This window comes from Chamaea fasciata, unplaced genomic scaffold (assembly GCF_029207755.1).
Source record: "Chamaea fasciata isolate MVZ Bird 193981 ecotype frontalis unplaced genomic scaffold, bChaFas1.0.hap1 SCAF_18, whole genome shotgun sequence".
NCBI lineage: Eukaryota > Metazoa > Chordata > Aves > Passeriformes > Sylviidae > Chamaea > Chamaea fasciata.
Window position 1 is genome coordinate 8641603 of NW_027094103.1, and position 26130 is coordinate 8667732.

Here is a 26130-nt window from a genome sequence, read left to right on the forward strand (position 1 = left end):
TGGTTGGCTCCTTCTCTTTCTCCATAGAGAAAAATTTTAGTAGCACTTACGCTTGTTCAGTGCTGGATGTTTGAGCATATGAAGGTAAGTGAAGCAGATGTGTTCTGTATTTTTAGGTTGGCGCCAACAGCTGTCCTAGTTATTTTTAAATGCTCTCACAACTTTATGCAGAAAAATGCCACTGAAGTCAGGTTCTGACTCAGTCTTGTGTGATGTAGTGATGTGCTGGCTTCACTGTTGTAGGACAAAGCTAACTGGGGTTGCCTTGGTCAGTGACAGGGTCTGGAGTTCCTATTTTGGTGAACTCTCCTAATTTTACTGCTTGAAGTAGTGAAGCTAACTAAAACTGCATCAGAAACCCTTCATTGTAGTGCTGAATTGGAGGTACTTCTCAGCAAACTGCACTAGAGGATTGTCCCTTCCAACTGGAACTCTTCTATTCTAAGAATCTTACATGTGACTCTTCAGAGAGGCCAAATTATCTCTGCTCCAATGATTTCAGTGATGCTGTAGGGTTTTACAGCACCTTGAGGTTGTTTCCCACTTTTGAAATGGTTATCTCTGACGTGGCAGTGACAAGGTATTCTTCAGATTAACTTTAGCCTACAGAAGGAATTGCTCTTTGAACATCTATCTGAAGAAGATTTATCTGATTCTGGTTTTGAGGGTTTGTTGGCTGTCTGTAGACACTTTATCATTGTAGAGTTCAGTTTATTTCTTCCCTCTGTTCTCTTACTGCTGCAGCAGTGGAAAGGGCAGCTGTGAGATACAGCATGCTGTGCTTTGGGAAGATATGGTGCTGCATATGGATAAATTGTACCACATCTCTTATTCATACAGTCCTGACTGAAAATGTGAATAGACACAAACAAAATTCCTGGTACACATTTTACAAGAAAGTTCAGCAGGTGAACTGCCTCTCATTCTAAATCAGTAAGAGAAGAGTCCTCAGAGAGTTTTAAATGCTGTTTCTGACTGTTACAGGATCTTTTGTAGAGTATCTAAGGGCTCAGGAGTAGGATAGCTTGTGTAACATACTTATATTTCCACTATGTGGAAGAAAAATTTAGGATAGACAAAACAGATATTTTATAATACAATAGTTTTATTGTGTAGCCCTTCCAGACAAAGCTAAAAAAGAATTTTTATTAAAACTTTGCATATCCTTCTGTGATTTCTTTAAATTTGGAAGGTATGTTTTGTATCCTGAAAATCAGGACAAATTTAATGTGCAGAGTATGTCACCAAACCCTAACTCCCTTCCTGCTCACCTGTGAGCTCCAGAAGAGATAATTGTTAAAGCAATAACTTTGACTCTTTTTTTTTTGACTCTTTATCTTTCAGTTTTTTCATGTCATTGTGTATCTGAAGCCCACATCTTTAGGAGAAGTGTCTAAGTGGGGATGTGATTTTAAACCATAATTGAAAGGTTTCACATTTAATTTGCTGCTAGGGTTTGGGAGCTTGTTGGTTCCTCTAGTGTATTGATGGATCTGTTTCCTCAGTGCAGGAGTGTCCTTAAAGATACCACAGCCATCCTGCTGATGTTATTTCATATTCAGACACAGAATTCCTTCATTTCAACACAAACTTTTTGTTTGAATCAGTTGCCTCTTCCAACAAATGTTCATCTCAGCCCTTTAGTCCAAGCAGGATCATACCAGGAAGGGCAAGATTGTTTTCAGTCTTACTACTGTCTGCATGTATGATAATAGAGCTTGCAACTGAGTTTTTTGGAAAGAATTCATACAAATATGTTTAAGGTGTACTGTGAGGCAAAGGGGACTATCTTGGGCAATAAAAGCAGTGTTTTGGTTCAGGAACCTGATAACATTGTAAGTATACCTAAAAAATGATTTAAATTTGTATAGCCTTCTCCACTAAATTAATGTAAGTCTCCCATCTTGGGCTAGTAAGAGCTTGTTTGAGGCTGTTGTGCCCACAGAGATGCTGATGATGTGAGTGCTGGCAGATCCTGTGGATGGCTGGAGTCACTGGGTAAGGTGTGAGTATAGGCGGGGGCAAGGGAGGAAGAGCAGCTCTCCTGGTGAGAAGTTTCAGGTGTTAGTTACAGGTGATTTATTTGGCTCTTCCTTACCTGAGACAGCAGATGGTGATGGAAGTTGGCAAGGGAAGGCTGAGAGAGGACTCTTCTCTCCTGGGAGAGGACAGATAGGAGAAAGGGTACTTTTCTGTGCATCTTTGCCTTCCAAGTATTGCTTTGGCCCACATCTTGCCTGAATTACACTTGTCTCCATAGCAGCAGTAATTGTACTTCCTATGGAAAAAAGGAGGGGCAAGTCATAATTAGAAGCAGGTCCCAAACATGGTTTTCTGCTCAGGATCATGTAAGGGTAGAACTGAAGCCTCCTAAGCCGATAAAAGAGTCTGGACAGTTCTGAAAGCAAACTCCTTCCTTGGAAAGATGCAGTTAAAATTTAGACGATGTTTCCTATCCATTGAACTACAGAAATACATTTTGCCAAAGGGCTATCACACAGATCTTTGCTAGACCTGAGACAATTGGAAGTAGTGTCACCTTTATCTTACCTCAAGTTCCCTTAGGAAGCTTAACTCACAGTCTAAAGCTTCAGTCAGGAGTCACGTTCAGGGAGGGGTGAGCTTTGGTGGTCGCAGCTTCTTTACAGTTTTGCCATAATGGACAAAAAGTCCTTCATAACAGTGTTTAAGCCATTAACTGTAACATTTCAATCTCTTACAACAGCTCCTGCATGCTTCCACTTAATTATCCTTACTTGGGAAGAATTTCAAAAACCTCCTGTTGATTATGTCAAAACACCACATTTTGTAATCTGTCTGTGAATTTGATGGAGCTTCGTTCTGACAGCCACGTGGAGAGTGGTATTGTCTGATGCTGAGCACTCTCTGATGCTGAGCACTTATTTTCTTGACTAAAGCACTGACTGCTATGTACAGAACTCTTAAGAGTGGTCAATACCAGTTTTTCAATTTATGGAAATCTGTGAGTTTCAGGGCCCACTGGCTCTGCTGTTGCTGTAATAGAAGGGCACGACTCCGTGAGACACTGGAGTGAAACCAGCAGGAGTTCCTTTTCTGCTCAGCCACACCTGTTTTCAGTCCCTACTGCATTTCAAAGCTTTATTTTTCACTGGCATGTCTGTGCTGCCACATGCACTGTCAGTAGTCCAGGGGAAGGTGTGGGAACAGAAATACAGAACGCAGAGCTCGTGTCTGAGGGTAGTGTGGGATAAGATGGGACCTGCTGAAGGCAGCTTTGGGACCCGTGTCTGAGCTCTGTGTTCATGGCAGAGTACACACAGTCACTGTGGAAGGGGGTGGGATCTGAACATCAAGGCTAGAGCTGAAATACCCCCGTCAGTGCTGTGGCCTCCCTGAGACCCAAGGCACAGTGTCCTTTGGGACTGAGGACTGCAACAGAAAGAAGCAACTGTTGTATTTCCAAGGGACCTGGCAGTGAATATTTTTTTGATCTGTGTTTTGATACTATATTTGCCATTAAGTTTATTGTTTACCTCCGAGATGCTGCATTGTTGGTCATTCCTCACAGCAATGAAAACTACACCTCTGCACCATTTCAGTAATATAAGCCCAGAGTTAAATTGTGTTGTGTTCATGCCCTAAGGATTTGTAACTCTCCTGAGCCTATGTTGGTTTATTAGAACAGTCTCAGAACAGCCCCCAGAGCTCAGGCTGAAGCTCTGTGATGTTAGAATAATTGGCTCCTTGGAGATGGCCACAGTGCCACAGTGCCCAGCTCTGCCTTCGGTCTGCCGCCCCAGCACTGGCAGCGAAAGCTCGACTGGAAAAGATTTCAACCACACGATAAAGCTGGAACTGCACAGCGCTTCCACCTGCAGCACCGCCTCTCCCTGTGCCCGGGGCACACCTGCGTGCACAGGACACACCGGCTGTTCCTGTCCTTGGACACCCGTGCCCGGACACAGCGGCTGTCCCCATGTGCCGGTGCCACCCGGGCTGTCCCCGTGTCCGGACCCAGCGGCTGTCCCCGTGTGCCGGTGCCACCCGGGCTGTCCCCGTGTCCGGATACAGCGGCTGTCCCCGTGTGCCGGTGCCACCCGGGCTGTCCCCGTGTCCGGATACAGCGGCTGTCCCCGTGTGCCGGTGCCACCCGGGCTGTCCCCGTGTCCGGACCCAGCGGCTGTCCCCGTGTGCCGGTGCCACCCGGGCTGTCCCCGTGTCCGGACGCAGCGGCTGTCCCCGTGTGCCGGTGCCACCCGGGCTGTCCCCGTGTCCGGACGCAGCGACTGTCCCCGTGTGCCGGTGCCACCCGGGCTGTCCCCGTGTCCGGACGCAGCGGCTGTCCCCGTGTGCCGGTGCCACCCGGGCTGTCCCCGTGTCCGGACGCAGCGACTGTCCCCATGTGCCGGTGCCACACGGGCTGTCCCCGTGTCCGGACACAGCGGCTGTCCCCGTGTGCCGGTGCCACACGGGCTGTCCCCGTGTCCGGACACAGCGGCTGTCCCCGTGTGCCGGTGCCACACGGGCTGTCCCCGTGTCCGGATACAGCGGCTGTCCCCGTGTGCCGGTGCCACACGGGCTGTCCCCGTGCCGGGTGGCACCGACAGGGGGCACAGGAGCCTCTCCCGCGCGCAGCGCCCCCTGCCGGCGCGGTGTGTCCGTGCCCGCCGCGGGCTCGCGTGCGGCGGGGGCGGGGCCGGGCGCGCGGCGGGGGCGGGGCCGGGCGCGCGGCGGGGGCGGGGCCGGGCTGGCGCCGCCCCTGAACTGCCGCGCGCCGGGCGGGCCGGGCCGGGGCCGGGTCCTGGTTCGGGTCTCGCCGCCCGCGATGCGCCCGGGAGCGGCCGCGCCCCGCGGGCCCCGGGCGTGACCGGTGCGGGCGGAGCCGCCGGCTGGGCACAGACCCGCCCATGGCCCGCGCGGCCGGGCCGGCTGCTGTCCCGCGGGACGCGGCGCGGGCCTGGTGGCGGGGCCGGGCAGCATGACCGCGGGCTGCGGCCCCGCTGCGCCCGCCGCCCCAGCGCCACCTTGATGCTGCACGTCCCCGCTCTACAAATATGATGAAATGGCAGCCCCGGAAGAAGGTGAGTGCCGGGAGGGTCCGCCCCGCTCCCTCTCGCGCTCCCCTCGCCCCGGCGGGGCCGCGGCGGGAGGTGTCGGCGCTCCGTGCCCCGGGCGGGACGCGGGCGGCGCTGGGGCCGCGCCCCGACACGGCGCTGGCCGGTGCCGGTGCCCGCGGAGGGCCCCGCGCTGGGCGGTGCGCCGTGTCCGCGCGGGGCCGCGGCGCTGGACGCGGCGCAGGACGCTTTTCCAGGGCGCTTGGCAGTGTGTTTTATGGGTATTCTTTGAAGGGAGAACCCAACAAACCGAGTGTGCTGTGCCGCCCCTCTGCGGCAGTGACCCTTTGCTCCTGGCAGCTGTGGACTATTAAACTTTTTATTTTCTTTTTTTCTTTTTTTTTTTTTTTTTTTTTTCTTTTGGGAAAGCCTGCTTTAACCAGCAGGGCTCCTTCTGTAGCATGTTGTGTGATACTGTGTATTACATCAGGGAAGAAATAGAAATCATATGTGAAAGGCATGAGAGTGTCTCTGGCTGTGAGTGTGAGACACGAATAAACGGTGTTAGACTGTCCTGGTTGGAACGTGCCTTGTGCCACTGCAGCTCCGGGTGATCAGTCAGGCTTTGTACAGTGGTACCTCATCTCTTTTCAGCTAGTCTGAAGCTGTTCCTTCGGGATTTTTCAAGCAAGTGATTGTACCTAGTGAGAGGAGTTCTTATTTCAAGTCATTGTCTCGAAAGAAGGATAAACAGATGACAGTCAAGCTTGGTGGGAGTGTCGGTGCGTTTTTCAGGCTCCTCTGTGCCTCCTTTCAAACTGGTTTTAAGATGTCTACAAGCTGTAGATTTTTAAATGTCTGTTTTTACTATTTTCAAGTGAATGTGCAGTCACTCCTGTGGTTACGGCTGTGGAAACCCCTCCAGGCCATGGTTACAGCTGTATTGACTGAACCACTGAAATATTATTCTTGGCTGTTGGCTGGACTCCTCGGCTCTGGAAGATTCTGTTCAGAGTGTCAGGATTCACTCGGCAGTATTGGCTCACCCACTTGTGTTTAAATCACCGTGTCAGATGGTTGTTTTTTTTCCTCTGCATTATTGTCTGTGTCCAAGTCGAGTTGATTTTGGGCAACCAAATTTGATTGCGTAGAGGGTACACGAGACAGCTGAACTTCGCTGAACTGTCAGGCATCTTACTTGTCTGAGCAAAAAATAATTCCTATTGCTGATATGATGTGATGCAAGCTATGTTCGTGTTGGACTCGGCTGTGTTTTCAGCTGTAGCCCCAGCGAATCTCAGCAGAGGTTATTTAGTCCTGCTGCCAGCAGCCTCACGTGAGCGCGGCTGGGATTTCTGCTGGCCCGCTGCCTTTGCAGTGCTGCCGTCATGTGCTGCTCCAGTAGCCTCAGGAAAGGGGCTCGTGCAGACCACGCAGGAGGTTCTGCTGCCCCAGGCCTGAGTAGCGCAGAAAATGAGGCAGTGCAGCACTGAGTGGTACTATAGCCCCTGGTACTGCTGGTCCTTTCCTCAGGTGACTTCTGAGAAGTCATTTGCCTGCCTTGTCCCTGTTAGAATACCCAAATAAGAGTGCTGAATGTGTGTGCTGCTTCACTGAATCCGGAGTCTCCCTTGATTTATTTATACTCGTGTTCTTTTGCTTTACCCATGTTTTTATTGTCGAGTGTTTAAGGTGTCTTGCTCATTGAGAGATATTTGCTTTCACAGCTGTGAAATGGTGCTGTATAGAATCTGATGCAGTTTATTAGTCCTGTGTGTAACCCTGGAGTATGCTCCTTTGTCTGGTGATCTCCCAGATACAGCTATTGCCTGGAATGTGTAACGGGTTCTCTTGCCTTCAGCAAGTGAAAAACTGAATTTGCTTGTGACTGAAATACTCCTGTTCTGTTGTAAACCATGTGTCTTTTTAAGATTAGAAAATTACTGTTGTTTACTAATTTTTTCCCACAAGCATCAGAACTGATAAAGACTCTTTTCCTGTGGACTTCGGTGACTCACCTCTGGCTTCACTTCCTTCCAGGTTCCCCCTGCATCCTTGTCTTCTAGTCCAGAGCAAGGTCCCTGCTGGCCAAGTGCCCTGAGACACAGGCCCAGGAGCCAGAGGCAGTGTGTGACTCTGTTGCCTTGGGAAGTCAGGCTGGAATTCCAGCATGAGATGTCCCCTGTGTTTTGGGTGAGCACAACTGTGCTGACAGCCTCTCAGGATCCAGTAGTTGTACAGGATCTGGCTACAGCCATGACTGATCTGTTACATTGATCATGTTCTTTGAAAAGTGTAAAATCAGTCATGTTCAGCAGCTCAGTTTTTAGGAATTACATAGAATCATAGAATTGTTGTGTTTGGACAAGATCACCAAGTCCAGCTGGCAAGCCTGCATCACCATGTTCACCACTAAAGCATGTACCTGAGTGCCACATCCACGTTTTTGAACGCTTCCAGGGAAGATGACTCCACCGCTACCCTGGGCAGCCTGTGCCAGGGCTGGACAACTCTTTCCATGAAGAAATTTTCCATAATATCCAACCTAAACCTTCCCTAGTATAACTTGAGGCTATTTCCTCTTGTCCTGTCTCTCGTTACTCAGGAGAATAACCCCCAGGTGGCTACAGACTCCTTCAGGAAGATGTAGAGAGTAGAAGATCCCCTCTGAGCCTCCTGTTCTCCAGGCTGAGCCTCCCCAGCTCCTTTTGTCTCTCCTCATCAAATTTGTGCTCCAGATTCTTCCCCAGCTCTGTTCCCTTCTCTGATGACCCGTTCCATGATCTTCTCTGGCACTGAGGGCAGGCTGACAGTCTTGCAGTTCTGGTACTAAATCTTCCCCTTATCAAAACCTCTTTTTGAACCTTCCTTCAGCTCCAGGGTAGACTTTGGTGGCAGAGCCACGTGTGCTGTGCACAGGATGCTCAAGCAGCTCCATCAGTGAAATGGTGATTTTTGCTGGATCCCATTGCCCTGGACCTGCCTTGGGCTGCTCTGACCTTTGTTGGATTTGCTGCAGCCTCTGGGCTAAGGGGAGAAAAGAATGACATGGGTGGTGGTGTGGTCATGTTTGCTAATGCAGAATGGTGAATCTGTGGGTGATATTAATAAAAATGTCATTATACTTGTGAGTGCATAATGGGGTGCTGAAGTTCAGGTGAGAGCACTCCTTTTTAAACTGTTCAACCAGCAGGTTGTGTAAAGTGGTGCTTCATGTTTGTGAAATGGACCTTGTTTTTATGTAGGAGCAGTGTGAGAAATTCTGCCTGCTTGTGCCTGATAACAGCAACTGGTTTAGATACTAAACAAAATCGCATATAGGAGCCAATTGCTAATCAATTCTGTGACTAAATGCTGGATGAAACCTGAACTGACTGTGGGGGGTGTGGATGTCATGAAGGATTCAGTAAATCATCAATAGCAACGCAGTACTGAGCTGAACCATCCCTTTGTTCCTGACTGCCACAAGTTAGGCATATTTACCGAGAGCATTTCAGTAAGAAGATTCATTCCTCTGTAGTGCCTCTGTGTACAAACAGCTTCTTCAGTTTTCCTGGAGTACAGAAGAAAATATGCTCTTAGTAAATGCATGCAAATCTTATCTCTCTGCCATAACTTACTCTCTTGGAGATCTGTGTTGGTTTTTTGACTCTGAATCTGTATAGTATGGTATGTCCAAGTCCTCTGTTTGGATTTTCAGTAGGTGCTCGAGACTGGAATAGTGCATTTCATCTTGGTCACTGTGTAATAGTAGGATCCAAAAGCTCAGATTTTTTTTTTTTCTTTTAATCTGTAACTTCGTGCCACCATTCCTGGCTCCATCTGTCGCTGCTGCTACTGAATCTGGGCACACATCCTGTTCTGCATGGGAGAGGAGCTGTTTTCTCACTCTGCCATTTGGAGCTTAAGTGGGGTTGAATGGGAGTGTTTGGGTTCCTGGGACAACCTCTGTTACTCACTAGAAACAATGAAATACCTTTTTTGTGACCTTGTTCTTGTCAGTAATGATGTCTTCGTGACTCTTACAAGCAAGCACTGTGGGGAATCTACAGTGATTGCAATCTGTATTGTATTGCAGCTAAAATGTCAGACTGTGGAGCCCTTTTCCATAGGGAATGGAATGGGCTGGCTCCTGGGTGGGCTATTGGTGGAAAAGTCACTTTTTCACTGTGTGAAATGGGTTATGCTGTGGAAAGGGACTGGGGAATGCTTGCAAGACTGGTAATTCCTGCAAAGCAGCATGAGCTTAGTTGACCTTGGTATCCTTCTCTGGGCAGGTTGGCAGGTGACGAACAGCACTGAGATTGCTTGCATGAGGATTTACTGATGTGGTAAATGCCGTGATTTTTCTAAGTTGGAAAATGAAACTCATTTTCCAGAATTCTGTTCATATTAGGTGAAAATAAGCAAATTGATTTTTTTTTTTTTTAAATACTTTTCCCTTTTTTCTTCCCCTCCTTTCTCACCCATGCTTCTTTCCCCACTTTCATAACTGGCAGTTATCAGAGGAGTATTCACGAGCTTTCCTATTTTATATTTCTTAAGAGACTTTTAAAAATCTACATCTACCCTCTTATATGCTTAAATAAACAGAAATGGATAGTATTCCTGACCTGTTAAATATTGCAGATCTTTTCCATTTAAGGCAATACAATCCTTGGCTCTGGAATGATGTTATGCCTGAATTCATAGCTATCTGAGCTGGTAATCCGTCATTCTGCTGTGATGGACCACTGTCCTGCCTTCCTCTTAACAATGAGATCAAAAAGCTTCTTTCAGAGAGGGGAGAGCATGAGGGCACCTCCTCCAGGGGAAGGCTGACTGGGTGGGAACTCTGCTGATAGGGCTGATTTGAATATTTCCAGTAGAAAAGTCTGCGAAATCCTGATCGATCTTACCCCATTTCCCACAAATTTCTGTGATGAAATTTGCACTTTATAACTGCAGTCCATTATCTCAGCTTTTTTATATCTGATAAGAGTGTCTCTACCTTCACTTCCAGTCTTAGGGGCACAGTAAGGTACGTGACATCTGCTTGGTGTTGCAAGCTCTTTTTCTGTACTGTGTACAGCAAAGATCCAGCAACTTTTGAGGGGACAGTCCCCCTAAACGTTATCATTTTGTCCCTCACTGTCAAATTGCTGTTGCCTTTGTCATCTCTTGTGCTTCAGGGTCTCGTGGTGTATGGATGATTGACTTCCACCTGTCTGTGACCATTTAGAGTCTTTCAACACACTGTACACTCTTTGGTAATGCTGTTTGGGTATTGGGTTTGACTGTTGGGTCAGTCGTGAGCTCTGATAAGCTTGCTTTGAAAACTCATGTTCTGCAGTGTGTGGAAGATGCTGTACTATGAGCAAGCTCAGCCCATCGCTGGTGGCTCAGGTGCTGCAGAAGATCAGTGAACACTGTGCTCACCTTTCCACAGGCTTGGAGCAGGGTCTGTTTTGCTGTACAGCTGGAAGGCTGAATTATACAGTAACAGAGATGTCTGGAGGCAGCAGCAGTCCAGTGGATTCTGTTCCCACAGTTGGTCACAAGAGATGTGGGATTGTACATACTTGCTTATGAAAAATGGTGAAAAACTGACATTACATGTTCCTGACAGACATTTTCCTTATGCACAAGGAGAACAGCTGACAGACATTTTCCTTGTGCACAAAAACAACAAATGCAAATATTAGTTTCTTGTAACCTCTGGTATTTTGTTTGCATTTATACAGTTTTTGCAAATACTGGAGCAGCTGTTGCCATACTTGTCCTTATTGCCCAAAAAGGAATGCATATCCAAATGCTGTCTTGGGGCCTTTGATTCACTCAGCGGAAAAGAACTGTATGTCCAATATGCAGTGTTACAACTGATCTTCCTTTGATGTAATCTGTAGATATGATCTATTCCTCCTCTTCTGCGTGCACTTTTAAAAATCTCCATCTTTTAGGCTTTTATTAAAACCTAACGATAGGGGCATTAAGTAGGGTTTGGTGATTCTTGTTAATGTTATCATAGATAGATGCATATTTTGGCAGAGCAGAACCGTGGGTTAATCAATGTGATGGCAACATACAATTCACCAGGAAAATATTCCTCCTCTATTTCCTAAATAGAGCGTTTGATGGGAATGTCCTTTGCAGTAAGTGCTGTACTGCAGAATTTCAGTGTAGAAGATAATTATTACTTGTAATTATGGAAATTTCTGCAAGGGAAATAGTCTGAATTTGTTCCTGTTAGGAAATGGAATTGCTCTGCTTGCAATATTTGAATCCTTTTAGACGATTAATGCAATCTTCCCTAGTTCCTGTGTATGGGCCTTGTAACCTTCTGATACACCTAAAATCATCCCTTCAGTCCTGCTCATCCATTTGAATTTCTGCTAAAGCTTACTTTGGTTTAGAAGAAGAGTCCATGACATGCACAAAGCTTCTCTTAAACTGAGTCTGTTACTTCAAGAGCAGATAAAAGAGGTTAAAAATGAGCATGAAGTTAGATGTAGGTGAAGGTGAAAGAAGAGGATGTGATATCTGGCTAAGGTCAGAATTTATGCCTTATAGTAAGGGTGTATGATATGTACATTGTACCTGCATTGCACTCTGGAGTCAGGTTGGATTTGTAGGCACTGCTCTGCACAGCTCATCATCTTGCTGTATTTGTACGTGTTTGTCAGACTTCTGTATTTGAATTGAACACTGGAAAATAATGTAATGATTTGAAGTCTTTCTGATTAGTTTCAATGTCACTTCGCGATGTTTTGTGGAAAAAATGAAGTCTTCAGCTGCCAAATGGCATTAGTGCTTTTCAGCATATTTGTAACATTCTTCTCTGTGTTACCTTATTTAAGCAGAAATACCCTGCTCTGGTAAATGGACCCTTGGAATAGGGATTGCTGGGTCAGTTTGTAAGAGAAGCAGCAGCTTGTATTGCTAAGTATATTTAACTGGAACTTGGAATATTAGTTTGACAGGAGCAGCAAAGCATACAAATCTGAGAAAATACAGGCAGGATGAAATTGTGGAATTCCTTGATACAGGTTGGACGGTCTGGTTCAGCCACAGAGTGTTTGGGGAGGAGAGCTTGCCTCTGGATGAATGGAAAAGGATTCTCTATGTGAGGCAAGCATAGTGGTTCATAACGGGGCTTAATGTGGGGCAACAGCAGAAGCCCAGCATAGAGGGATTTGTTTGCAGAGATGCTGGTTTGAAAACGTTTGGAGTAATGAATAGAGAAATGTTCTCAGATTGCTTTCTCCTACGATGCGAAAACCAGGGCTTTATAAATAATAAAATACCTGTCTGTGTCATCAGTTTAATTGGAATAATCTCTGAGACCATTACTCTTTGGTTAGCCACAGTTAAATGTGTCAGTGACATTCTTACTGGGATATTTATTAAAGCTGTATGGATTGTGCTGTCAGCATAGGTTGAGTTTGTTCCCCAAAAGCACAGCTGCCTGGCCAGAGCTGCTCCCTGTTCATCCTGGGGCAGGCAGGGATGCTGTGTGGATCCAGTGCTGCTGGAAAGTGTGTTTGATTGCAGGGGCCTTGGCTCCTCAGCATCTCACTGCACTCCAAACCTTGGAACCTTGGTGTTACTGATGTGGTGTGTGGTTTTTTGGGGGTTTTTTTGGGTTTTTTTGGGGGTTGTTTTTTTTTTTCAGTGACTAGTAAGTCGTGTTTTCAAAAAAAACCTGGTGTTTTTCATTTTACGAAAATACAGGTCTTCCTGTCAGAGTCACTTATTGTTTTTTTATTCTTGTTTTTATTATTTAGTAGCTTACTACATTTAATGGAGTAAATGAGGGTTGTGAGATGAACCTAAGTGTGACAACTTTCTGCAAACTATGGTTGCCTGCTTTCCAGGGCAGCACTAACAATTCAGTGCCTTCAGCTATTTGAATAACCCACATCTAGGCTTGTTTAGTTTCTTGCCTGATATATGCTACATTGAAACAAAATTGCACAGCTGACATGGGAATGTTTATGGGATGGGCTGGTCTGAAACTCTGGAATCAGAATTAAGCTCTGATGCAGGGTCCAAAGGGATTGTGCAGGTCTGGGAGCTGCCGCCACCTCAGATTAATTGAGATGCTGTGTATTTGTAAAGAAGCATGCCAAAATGTATTCTGAATTAAACAGCCATCAGAGGGATAAAACCAGCTGTCTGATCTCCTGGGAAAACCATGCTGGTTTTCTTTTAGATTTCTTTGTATTTTTCTTTGTACTCTGCCATTACTGTTCCCTTTTCTGATTATCTTATAATCTGCCAGGTGATGATATCAGCTCATCTACCCTGAAACCCAAGTCTGGAATGGAAGGAAAGGCAATTCCTTTGATGTTCTGGCAACTACAGACATTTCCCTGACAAACCTGCTATGTTGTGACTTCCTTCAGCAAACACCATTTTGACAGGCTGTCCATGTGCCTCCTACATGGATGGCTGCAGGAGTCTGTTCTGCCCTCTCTTAAAGTGGAATCATACCTCAGCAAGCATGAATTAACCTCCATAAAGCTTTCTACTATTTTTACTCTTAAGTGGCAGGAAGGAGGGACTTAGCTGATACATAAAATATCCAGCTGTGTTATTCATGTTAATTAGGCCTTTGCAGAGACTCTTATGACCTGGCACTGTCCCATTTTCCATAGAAATGTTACTCTGTTTTGGTTGGAGAGCCCTTCCATGAATTGCTGGGTTCTGAATATTAGCTCTTGCACAGATGCAGACTCATGACAAGGATATCTGGGCAGAGAAACACCTTTGCCAGTCTCTCACAACATGTAATGCAAACCACAGCTTTCCCCTCCTCAGACCTGCTAGAAATTCTTCCATGTGAGGGTGGTGAGGCCCTGGCACAGGGTGCCCACACAAGCTGTGGCTGCCCCTGGATCCCTGGAAGTTTCCAAGGCCAGGTTGGACGGGATTTGGAGCAACCTGGGATAGTGGAAGGTGGGACTGGATGAGCTTTAATGTTCCTTCCTGACCAAACCACAGCACTAGTGATTCTGTGAACAGTTTTCCTTTGTGTGGAAGAGTGTAGTCCTTCAACCTCAGCAGTCCATACAGATCACCTTTGATGCTGGAACCACCAGTGTCTTGTTATAACTGCTGCTCTTGAAAAGTCTGGGGGTAAGCTTTGTTTGGTGTAGAAAGAGCTGAGAAATCATTGAAGTAATGTTTAACTTCTGTCTGGGATTTTCTAAGATCAGATCAATGCAGCTGAGATTAAAGAAAGGCAGAAAACATCTTCCTTTCAAGAAGTGAAGTAGCTCCCACAGTAAGTGTTCCTGTTGAGCTACAGTTTTCTTCAGTATGCCATCAGTTATTAGCAACACTATAAAGAATAGATTTCTTAGGTTGTATGAAAAGCAGGTTGAGCTGTAGAGCATTTTGCAATGAAGAAATGTGCTTGAAAGTGAGCCAAAAGCTGTCATTTCCCTTTTCATCTATTAAAAAGTACATTAACACTGTCAATCATCAGGCTTCAGAGGTTAGGCAAATACAGTCAGTATCTGCCAATAAAATCAAGGATTTAACACATCTCGCTATCAAAGTTAGATTAGAGAGAGAAATTTGCCATATGGGCATAAGCCCCAGCTGTGCTCCAGCTTGGGTGACTCTGAACAAGTCCTTGATGCTTTCCTGCAGTTAAAGCAGTGTGAGTGGCTGGGCAGCAAGGCCAGCACTCCTGCCTGTCCTGGGGAAGGGTGGGAAGGGCAGCTCTGGGGATCAGTGAAATCTGTCAGCACTTGCTCACAGGGAGTCCCAGTTGTAATGCAGCTGGTTGGGTGGTGATGAGTTGTGTGAGTACAGGTGTCGCTCTTCTGTGTTTCTCTTAGACATTAATTCTGTTCTTTGTGTATAGCTGGCAGAAGATGAAAGCATTTGGTGGATTCTCGGCGCTGCTTTCCTTTCTAATTGGCATTATCTTCTGAGCAGCAGCAGCAAAGTCCATCCAACAGTCCAGGCTAAAAGTCAGCTAAGTTAGCAGAGAAATTCCCCTCATCCTCAGTAGCTGTTGGATCTGGGTCTGCCCGACCATTTTATATCAGGATTGCTGAAGACATTAGACATGAGTAGTGTGTATTATTTTCCTGACACTGTGGATTAGGCTTAAAACCTTGTCAAACCTTGCTTTTGCTGTCTTTTAAGAGGCAGGTTTGTGTGTGTGTTTGTGGTTTATTGTTGTTTTGGTTTTTTTTTTAATAAACCTCAGTAGAAGTCTTCAGGGTCTGTGGAAATGTCCATTTCCTCTCATACCTCCCCTCTCTCTCACCACAAAGCTTTTTAACACTTTAGCAGCAGTTGTTTTGCTCTCTCTGCACCTTACTGGATATTGCATCGAGAATGTTGGAGTTTGTGCATGCTTGTTTTTACGGGAAAGTGTTTCCTGGACCCAGAAATCTCCATATTGTACAATACTCAAACTACCTATGAGCTAAACAAGAACTTCTGGGCTAATCATGATTTTTAATTTTTTTTTTTTAGTGGTTCTGAGTGTTTGCAGTGACTTTGAGGGTGTGCTGACGGTTCAGGATGGCCAATCTTACCACCTGCGTCAGGGAGCTCTGGAGAGCTGTGCCTTCTTTTTGAGCCTTTCCCCATTTTGGCCTTGAAACTGGATTTTTTTATTTGTCCTGGTTGGGGAATAGGACATCAAGATCAGATGAAATTGTAAACATGCTACAGCTCTGTGAGTTAAAAGCAATTCAGCTGTTTTAAATGTAAATGGTGTAGGATTATATACTTGATTTGTTATAGCTTCCTAATTCTGCCTGCCTCAGCACTTTCCTGGCAGTTAATTGCATCAGGGCTGGGAGAAACATTCCATAAGCTGCTGAAGACAGCTTTGCCACAATCCGACACACTTCTCCCTTGGTTACATAGCAAATGGACACTCTGGGATAATTAGTAAGGAGGAGCTCCAGTGGGTACTGTTCTTTGCAGCCTTTTGCCTATGAAATCCTCTCTTCCAAGCCTAGAGGTCTTTTGTTTTGGGTATCAGTGTGTGCAGTGGTTAGGTCTGTGTTTTGGTGGGTAAAGGAATGTAGGGAAATGTTTAATATTTTGCAGAGGCACTCAGTGAGGGAGATACAAAGTTCCCCAAAGCCACAATTACTTAAGCTTTTCCCTAGTTTTCTTCAATGCACAGAAGTCCTGGGAGGGTAGTAATGCATTTAGGTTCTCACTATTACAGAACCAAGGTCTTAGCAGCAAAAATGCCCTGTTCAGTTTGATCTCAGGCAAGGACTTGATGGCATTGAGATGAGAACTCCCCAGTTACAGTCATGCTTAAGTTCGAGGCTCCAGGAGACAGGTTTAATCACTGTCTTTTTTGTCTTCATTTTCCCATCTTCAGCATTTGTTTTCTTACTTCTGTAGGTCAGCATCCCTCTGAATAGGTTGTCTTTGTGCTCTCACAATCCTGCCTGGCTCCGTGCATGGCTTTAAAAAGCAGGACGTGATAAACCCCAAACTGTTAACAATTAGTGCAGTCTGGCGAGGTGCTCTGTGAGTAGGCTGTCTGATGTGAAATAAGGCATTAGAGGAAAATTTTCCTAAGGGAAATTAGACTCAAAGATGCAGGTGGACCGTGTGTCTCTCTCTCCTGGAGATGATGTGTCTTCTGAGGCATAATTAAAATTCTTTACAATTACTTTCACAATACACAGTGAATGGGTAAGTGTGACAGGTGAATGACAAGCGTATATGCAGACTAGGACAAGCAGAATGGGTGAATATAGTTTTTTAACTAAAACTTTTGTTATGAGCTGAATTCCCAGCTGTTAGGATATAGACATGAAATCGAATCTGCCATTCTGGATGCTGATTTCTTTTCTTTGTGCTTCTTTTTCTATGTTGAACCTCTTACTAGCTGTTTCTTCCAGAGGTTGTGGCACAATGAGTCTGTGGCAGTGGAAGCTGAGGGGGTGGTCTGTGGCTCACTCTGCTGAGTTTAGGGACACGTAATGTCCCTTCTGATGTGGCAAGGTGGTAACAGATCCGTCAGCCTTCACACGGAGCTTTTGGCTGCCTCAGTCAGTCTCCTGTTTGCTTAGAGCATCTACACCCTAGAGGCTTAAAAGACTGATGATCTGCCAGGTGCCACATTTACTTCTTAAACAGGTTAATAGATTTTTCTAGTTTTAACCTTAATCTTATCTTGTTAATCATCTCAGCATTGACTGATTTATGTTTTTGTTCCAATAAGCAGTTGAAACTCGGCTCCACCCCATTATAAATGTTAGCTGTGTTAACCTGCGCTCACTTGCATTACATTGCAGCAGAAGTGACCTCAAATCTTGCAGTTATTTCCAAAGATATTAACAAGTCTGCTCGAGTTATGGTCTTGATAATGGTTGAACTATCTACTTCCATGGAAAGTCTGTGGCTGCTGTAGTAAGTCCTAGAAACCCTGGACCCCACCCCGCTGGTTCTTCCCGTTGGAGCTAGAATGTGTCTCATGGCATTTGTGCCAAGAGTCCAAAGGATCACTATCTTCACATGAAGCTGCACCCCATGTCTGTCTGGGTTGTGACAATGAGTGGAGGTACTGCAAGGAGCTGCCCCCACTCTCTGTATTTGCTGCTGTTTCATTTGCCATGTCCAATTGAATCCATTTGACCAGTACAGGTTCCAGTGGGACACAGGCATTTCCTTGCCTGATGCTTCTTTTCTCTGGAAAATACTCTTTCACAGAATCATAGAATAGTCTTGATTTGGGGGGGGACCCAGAAGTACCATCAAGTCCAACTCTTAAGTGAATGTGGCCCATGGGGGTGAACCCCATGACCTTGGCATTATTAGCACCATGTTCTAACCAACTGAGCTGTTCTCAGGCTCTCACTTGACCAGCCTTGAATCTGTTGAGGTGTTCAGCAGTTTGAATGCGGACAGCACGGATGCTTTTGCCTTGTGCAAAAGGTCACTTAAAGCTGCATTGAAATCAGTTGTCCCTTAACCCCCTGGACCTGTTTCAGGGGTTCTTATCCCGGGTTTTTAAGCTGCAGCCCTGTGCCTCCTCCTTCTCCACAGTGCCTCCATCTGAGGGGGAAGTGTGAGGGGCTGATGCTCAGGAGCTGCCTTTGTTGTGGACCGACTCCCAGGAGTGTTTTCATTTCCATTTATCTCAAGACTCTCATGTAGGAGCACATGAGGGAAGAGCCTGTCTGCTGCTACTGGAGTGTGTCCTGCCTGGCCGCCTGTCCCCCGGGATGGGGCCTGTCCCCTCTCCTGCAGCCGCGGGCCCCGCTGCCATGGAGACGCATCACCAGTGGCCATTACAGTGGTGCTGGGATGGCTCCTGCTGTGCCTGCAGCTCCCATCATCCTGCTCCCATCAACCTTCTCCTGGTTTGAATCCTGCTTTGATGAATTCCATCTTCTCCATGCTCACAGCACAGTGCCCTCCCAGTCATACATTCTCAGATGTAAATGCTTTGTGGTCCAACACAAGCTGTCTCTCTCTTACCATGATGCCTTTTAATCATTTAGATGCAGCATTTTGAGCTGTTTCTGCCATCTGCTCTTTGCATAAGGCTTTTCCTGGCTTTCACATGGTGTGTAAGAAGTCAGGGGATCTGCATCTTCCCCAGAGGAGAGGTGGTGGTGTGCCCATGGGATCCAGCTTGGGATAACTGCAATTCCAGTATGATTAGGGACTCGGTGTAATCCCTGTGCATAAAGTGGGAAGTTTTCTGCAACAGGCAAGTTGTGTGGATTTTGATGTGCCTTCCTTTGCCAGAGCTGTAACAAAGAATACACTAATCAGGCAACACATCTGTGGATATAATTTAAAGGTTATTTACTTACTGGCTGTCAAATTGGAGTCAATTTATTGTAGTTCAGTTTGGAAATGGTTCAGGACTGGTTCTGAATGATGGCAGACAGGTCATGTGTGGCCTCTGGAGGCTCTCGTGCTGGCCGGGGCCTTTGGTGGAGGTGTGAACAGTGTCCCCTCCTCTGCTGGGGTGCCAGGATCAGCATAAGCAGGGCTCATATCACTTGCAGCTGCTGCAGGGTGGCCTGTGGTAACTGTGAAACAGCTCTCAGGCTGTGGGCAGGGCCCTGGGCCTTGCTCTGTACACTGTTTTCTTGGGGTCTTTATTTATCGTGAAGCTGCTGCAGGAGCTGTAGTTCTGTAAAACCCTGGGACAGCCACCCTGGCTTCTTCAGAGCTTCCAGCAGGAAACTGCCCTAAAGTCCTGGTGACTGTATAAAGCACTGATCAGTTCATTGTTTTAATTTTCATTGTGGTTCCTTTCAGCTTCTGGCTCTCTAGCACTCACAGTACAATTCCATCTTCGTTTTGGTGTCACGGTCTAATGTGTGGTGGCTGGTGACAGTGCTACACACGGAGCTTGTGGAGTCTCTCTGAATTAGTTTGCTCGCATCTGTGGGAAGAACTGGAGCCAAAAACCTCTCCTTCCAGAGGATTAGAATCACATCATTACTGGAGGGAGTTCAGAGAAGAGTGAAAAAAGTGATTAGGGGCCTGGAGGGACTGATGTATGAGGAAAGATCAAAGGGGCTGAATTTGTATCATTTGGATAACTGACTGAGTGGGGAACATAAAAGTCTGTGATTATGGAATGTGTATGAACAGGGATGTGTCAGGGAGAGATTATTCAATGTGGGATGATGGCGGCAATGGAATTACAGTATAAAGGGGAAAATAGCTGTTAAATAGGAAAATTTCCCAACAATGAGTTTGGGTGTTCAGTTGTCTCTTACTGTAAAGCCAGGAACTTGAGCTATTGCTTTTTAATTGACTGATGAAGGCACATAAAATGTTTGAAATAGAGGTAGGATTGGTGCATGTCCCTTTATGTCCCTTTGGCCTCTGTGGCTGCTCTGCAGGGTCCATCCAGCTTGGGTGGGACTCGCTGAACTGAGAGCAATGAATCATGAGAAAAAGGCCTTTCCTGGCTTTTTTTGTCAGATTAATGTGATCAGGCTGAGAGGGGGCACCTCTCTGTGGCACCTGTCCTGCTACAGGTACTTGGAATTTCAGAAGATGAATTCTCACAGAGTCGGTAGCTGTGTTGCTTTGGTCCAGCAGTTTGAACTGCCTAAACTTTAAAGTGGGATCTAGGACCTTACTTTCAGAACCAGCAATTGCAGAAATTAGTGTTATTTTAGATGATATTTCCAGGATGCTGCTTTCATGCCTTCTGCCAGGTGTCTGTGCTCTGCATTTCATGGCAGCTACATTCCTATCTCTGCCACTGAACTGCATTTTTAACAGCCTTTAAATGAGTTTGGGCTGCTGTATGAATTGACTGGTTATCTTCTCTACTGATGTTAATAATACCTTAATAAACGCAAAACATGTTTTGGAAATTCCAGACTTCAGTTGCAGCTGAATCTTTCTTTGCCTTCAAGCTAAAGATCTATTTTAACTGAAGTGCTGCCTTGAAAGTTTTCTTTTCCCACCTGCTTATAATACCAAAGCCTGGGAGGAGGGTTGTTGTCAGCACTAACCGCATTTTCTCCCTTGTTGGTAGTTTAAAGCAAATCTTTTACATTATCTAACATATCTTTGCCAGTATGTCCTGCCATAGCACTCTATTTTTTCCTGCATAGCTGGGAATAATAAATAACCTGTGGCCTGTGCATATGGGTCAGCTTTGTCCCTGCTCTTGGAGGCTGTGCTCAGCCACGCAGGGTTTGGCATGATCCAGGAGGAGCTGGGGGATATGAGGCAGGTCAGGAGTGTACCTGATGTGAGGAGATGCTTGGCAGGCCGTGTTCTGAGTCCTGTGCGTGCAAAAGAGAGGCTCAGTGTGTGTATGTAGAATTGGGACATGTGTCTTTAAAGGCAACGGGATGGTGTATTCTCTTGGTATTGTGTGTTTCAGAGCAGAGGCTTATTGACTCAGGTACATGAAATAGTGATGCCTCGAAGCAGGATTTCCTTTGGGAGCAGTCACGTGAAAGGGCAAAGGGGAGATGATTGAAATTGAAACCTTCAGACCCTGCTGAATTACTTTTTCATTTTTTTTTAAAATGGGACTGAATTACTGAGGGAACATTTACTCCTAGCCAGGTCTGTAACTGCTGTGTCCCTCTCTGGGATATCTCTGGGATAGATGAGATGTGGCAAGGGTAAGGTGTTGCGTGTGGCATGAGAATTGCCTGTGGCTGGAACTGCTGTGTCTGCTGGGTATGGAGCACATGTTCTTGTTGGGGATATGGTTGTTGTTGGCTGCTTTTCCCCTAGATTGCTGTACCGAATCTCCCAGCTGTATATGAAATGCGTAGTCACAGGATTTCATGTCAGCATCATTATTTCATAAACTGCTTTCCTCAAAGTAAGGATCTGGTGTGAGAAGTGCCCAGTGTCTGAGGTGGTATTTGCCAGTGTTGGTATAGGACAGCAGCTTAAGGGGGGGTAGGTTTTCCCAGACAGCAATTTTTTTTCAGGTTTTCTGGTAAAAGTTTTTGTTTGTCAGTTTTTGGGTTGATTTTTATTATGGAAAAACCTCTAACACATGTCAAGAGTGCAAATACCAAGATGGTTCTCAAAAATGTTTGTCCTAGGCAGGCTTAAGAGGCTTCAGGCTCAAAGTAGTTTTCCTGAAGAGACTGCTAGAGAATTTCTTGATCTGCTAAAGTATGTTTGACTTATTTTCTGCCTGTAGAATTCCTTGTGTGAGAGCTATCACATGGCCATTTTTCATGGCCCTTGGCTGTGTTTGCAATTTTGCCACGGTAGCATAAACGTGTGCAGAATCTGGGTGTTCAGTCCCAGGAAGGGATGGCCCTAGCACATTCCTTATCAGATGATAAATATCAAAATACCAATTTTTTATGCTCTAGAAAAATTTAGAACATCTGATAGTGAATGCCCTATAACATATTTATAACAATTCTCTATATTATATTCAGTGTGTGGGGATCTGTGTTCATTCCTCACAAATCCTCTGTTTTTCTTGTATTTTCATGCCCAGAGGTTGACCAGGAAAAGCTTCCAGAATTGTGATTCCTGAATATGTTAGTTGAGAAGTGCCTTGTGGCAGTGAATCATTGCTAGTGGCTGCCAGGCTACTGCAGACCTCATTGCACAATGCCATTAGTAGTCAAAGAAGTCTTTATAACCAAGCAAAGATTTTATAAGGTGCAGTAGTTTTGATCATTATTACTCTGTTAATTGTGTTGCACTTGCTAACAAAGTATTGTTTCTGCTTTCCTCTGTGAAGTAAAAGAAATTGTGATGAAGAGTAGGTTGTTATCCTTGCCTGTACCATGAAGGGGAGCACTGAAATATTGATGGCAACGCTGCTGTCTGAGCACAGAGGAGTTTACTGCGGTGACCTTCTGCTGCCTGGGCTGCACCTCCAGATGGGGATTCAAATTCAGTGAGCATGTGGCACATCTCACTTCCAGCAGCACGCAAAGCTCTTCATCTTCTTGACAAGGAAGAGCAGGATTCAGCTGTTTCTCCTGCACAAGTTGGTGCTGCTCTTCAGTGTCTTTGCCTGTGCAGAAAGATAGAAAGTTGTTTGCACACTCTTCCAGCCTGTCCTGCTCTTCTGCAGGTTGGCTCTCCCTTCCCAAGTGTCCACTTCCCCACTCAGTTTAGTTTCCTCTGCAGATGTTGTCAGGCTGCACCTCTGTGTTCAGGAATATACAGTTCTGAAAGCTTTTCCTGGTCAAGTCCAGTTTTACAGTGGTGGTTTGAGGAGTGAAAAAGTGCACGCTCAGGCTGGGCTGAGGGACACCCACTGGGTTCACAGATCTGTCAGATTGTGCATAGTCTAGATTCCAAACAGACCAAAATGAGGTATCAAAATATATAATTTTAAAAATCTTGATGCTTAGTCACCCCATCTCTTGCGTGTTTGATTAATTCCTCCTTCATGTGGTTTCTGAGTGCAGAACAGGAGCCAAAAGAGTCCTTTTGAATTGTGTCATATGATTGTCTTTTTTGCCCATGAGATTGTTCAAGTGGAAGGAGCAGAGCATGGCTGGAATGTATAACCTGTGACTCTCTTCACTGAAATTTTCAAAGCAAATCTCTACAAGGGGACCGTGTTACTGTGACTTCTCATGCAGTATAAATAATGTTCTTTTCAGTTTACATCAAACAGAGCAGGCCATTGCTTCCTGATCTAGTGGAAGCTCTGGTAATTGCTTCTGTAGGTTCCATTTATAGATCAGACTTCTATGACTAAATTTAATTACTTACAGCTGAATCCAGTGGAAGTAATAAGTTCAGAATAACCTCTGTCATGCTGCCGTGAAAGCAGCACGTTCCCAGAAAAAGGCACTTCCTAATTGTTGCATTTTTCAGGGGAAGTTTTTAACTTTCACCTATTCATTGTCTGGTGAAGTGAAGAATGGAGCTTTGCAGGACTGTCACATCAAAGCCGTGGGCTGTGATGAAGCTCCTGTGTCTTTCCATTTCCAGGTTGTACCGAGTCACAAACAGGGGGAGGGTGGAGAAGGGCTTTGAGGGCTGAGTGCCTGTCCTGCTCCTCCCACGGGATTCAGGCTGATTGTGGCCAGAATCATTTGCAGGTCTGCAGGAGCTTTTGTCAGACCCATTGTGGTGGTTGTCATCTTGCCCAGTGATGTCCTTCTTGAGCTGTGGCACCCTGATTGGAAGTACATTTGGAGATGTGTGATGAGAAAGAACAGATGCCTTGAAAGATTGTCATATAATGAGAGAAAAGCTTGGAATTATTTACTGAAGTGTTAACAAAGACCTAAAGGATGATGTTCTTGTTTTTCGCTTAATTAGGCAAGAATTAAGTGAAAGGCTGCTTAACTGATCTGCAGAAAAAAATGCTGCAGGACAGTGCAGGGACATAGTGACACTGGTGCAGTTGTGGCAGCTGTACCTTTGCTTATGTCTCTGTTCCTGTCCCACTGGATACACACTATCTCAGACCTGCATTTTCTGATGTTCATATGGTCTGTTAGCATGATTGATCTGTGACTGGCTGTCTTTTTTCTGTTGCATATGCATGAGTGCACACACTTGCTCACTTAAGTGAATTTGATTTCTTCATTCCTTGTCTTTTCCCTTTGTCTGGCACGTTGTCATTTAAATGACCAGTTCTTTCCAGACTCTTCAGTGTCACTTGCCATTTCTTTTTGAAACATTTCCCCGGCCTTTTTAGCACCCAGGTGTTTTCTGACTCTCTGTATCCAGTTACTGACAATCACCAGTGCACAAATCCACTGTGTAAGTGATGATATTCAAGAGCTTTTGAAAAGTTTGTTGTGTCTTACAAATAATGAATGGACGTAATTAATGCCTAAAATTAATTTACTGCAATTTAATCTAGACTCCTTCATTTAAATGATATTTTTCAGAGAAACAGTTAAAAAGAATATTATTGCGAAAGCCAAAAGAATATGTGCAAGTGTAGTTGTGTTGTATTAAATTTTTTCCCCTCAAATAATCTGATACGTTACAAAATTCCTGTCAGCGTAGGTGGAAAGGGGAATTCCTTGGTGACTGCTTGCCTTTTCCACAGGGAAAGCTACAGGCATGCAGCTCTCCCTCTGAATACTGCTCCTTCTTCCCCGGGAGATGCTCAGGGGAATAGCTCAGCTGGGAAGGATTCCTCTGTCATTTAAAGGATGGACTAGGAGGTAATTACTCATGCTACCAGGTCAGTCAGTATTGATGGAGGCTGTTTCAGGATATTAGTATGTGGGAAAGTCTTTGATGCTTGCGAATTGATTTAAATTCTACAAGCTTTGTTGTGTGTGACCTGCCTGTGTGCTCATATTATCTAAAGCAGATTTCTAAGAAAGCAGATTGCCCGGACAGATTGAGCTGTGCTCTCTGATCCCATCATGGGTGGTTGGGTGTGGCAGTTGTGGAATTCCACTTGAAAATGGATTTTTACTTGCTGCCATGCAGTTATTGATTAAACAGGCTGGGTATGGATTGCTGCACAGGTACCTGCCCAGCAGTGAATGCTAAAAAAGTGAAAAAAGTAACAGTAAACCAATAAAATCTGAGTGCACGTAGCTACCTGGCAAGCTCCAGATGTTGTCCGGGCATAGGCTGTGTGGTGTTAATTGCCTGCTCTGGTGAGTGAGTGGCATTTACTGGCTCAGAGCTGTGGCTGGGGGCTTCGAGAGACAGACAGGTGAGCCTCTGGATCTGAGCTGGATGAGCCTGAGTCTGGGTGACAGGGTGGCAGATGCCAGCCTGAAGCCAGCCCAGCACAGGAGGGTTCCCTGGGCTCTTGTGCTGAGGAGCAGCACTGGGGCAAGGTGGTGCTGGGCAGCATAAAAGCAGGTTCAGAGCCCGTGGGACCTCATGCACAGGGCATGACTGAGGGGTCTACACATTTTTATCTGAGCTTAGTGTTTTGAAGGGTGAGTGGGTTGAGTTTTCTTCACCTCTTCCCTCTGGACACTGTTCTTTAGTCTGTTCAGACCCATTCAAGTGTCTTGAAGCGTGCTGTGAGTGAACAGCTGATGACCCAGTGCTGACACAGAAATAAATTATTCAGCGTGTCTTATTTGGGAATTCAAGGCTTCATGATGAAACCTACAAAACTGTATTATGCCTCTGACATTCTGAGATTTCATCACTGTATCTTCAATTATTCACTGAGCCTGCTTGTTCCCCTGCCAGCACTCTGACAGGGCTGCAGGCCGGTGGCAAGCAGCAGGCAGTGCTTTCTTCTCTTTGTTCTCCTGGTACCTTGTTGGGGAGACTTGCCTGGTGCTTAGTGTATTAAACCTCTCACCCACAGTTCAAATTGTACAATTCACAGACAGGGAAGAGTCTACAGCCATCCAGATTGCTGGAGGTCTCTCAGTAAACTGTAATTATTGTGAGCCTTCTCCTTCCCTAGAGACACAGTTTTCACTGTGGCTGCGTTTACCCTGCACGAATGCTGCAGCTGAACAGCAGTGACCTGCTTGTCACAACATCCTGTAGGAAATGCCAAAAGCGAGGCCAGCAGAAGAGGAAGTTGCAGGAAACACTTGAGGAAGGGTTTGTTTGGGGGCACAGCTGAGGAGGTCTGTGCCCATGGTGCCTGCCTGGTGCTCAAAGGTTCTGCCTGTGCTCAGGGGCTCCTGGCTGGAGTGGAGCTCTTTCCGTGGTGTGTTGTGTTGCAGAATGCTGAACA

The 26130-nt window shown here is 45.8% G+C and overlaps 1 protein-coding gene across 2 annotated transcripts in view; it reads left to right on the forward strand.

Annotated features, from left to right (window-relative positions):
- TTC28 (tetratricopeptide repeat domain 28) overlaps nucleotides 1-26130 on the forward strand; it is a 107179-nt gene that overhangs the window by 24331 nt on the left and 56718 nt on the right. The window contains exon 1 of one of the 2 annotated variants that reach the window (XM_066200162.1): nucleotides 4995-5063. The exons of the other annotated variant lie outside the window; for it this stretch is intronic. Coding sequence (XP_066056259.1) covers nucleotides 5037-5063 — 27 coding nt within the window. The 5' untranslated portion in view covers nucleotides 4995-5036. Of the gene's footprint in view, nucleotides 1-4994; nucleotides 5064-26130 lie in introns of those variants that run through there. 2 annotated transcript variants of the gene reach the window in all.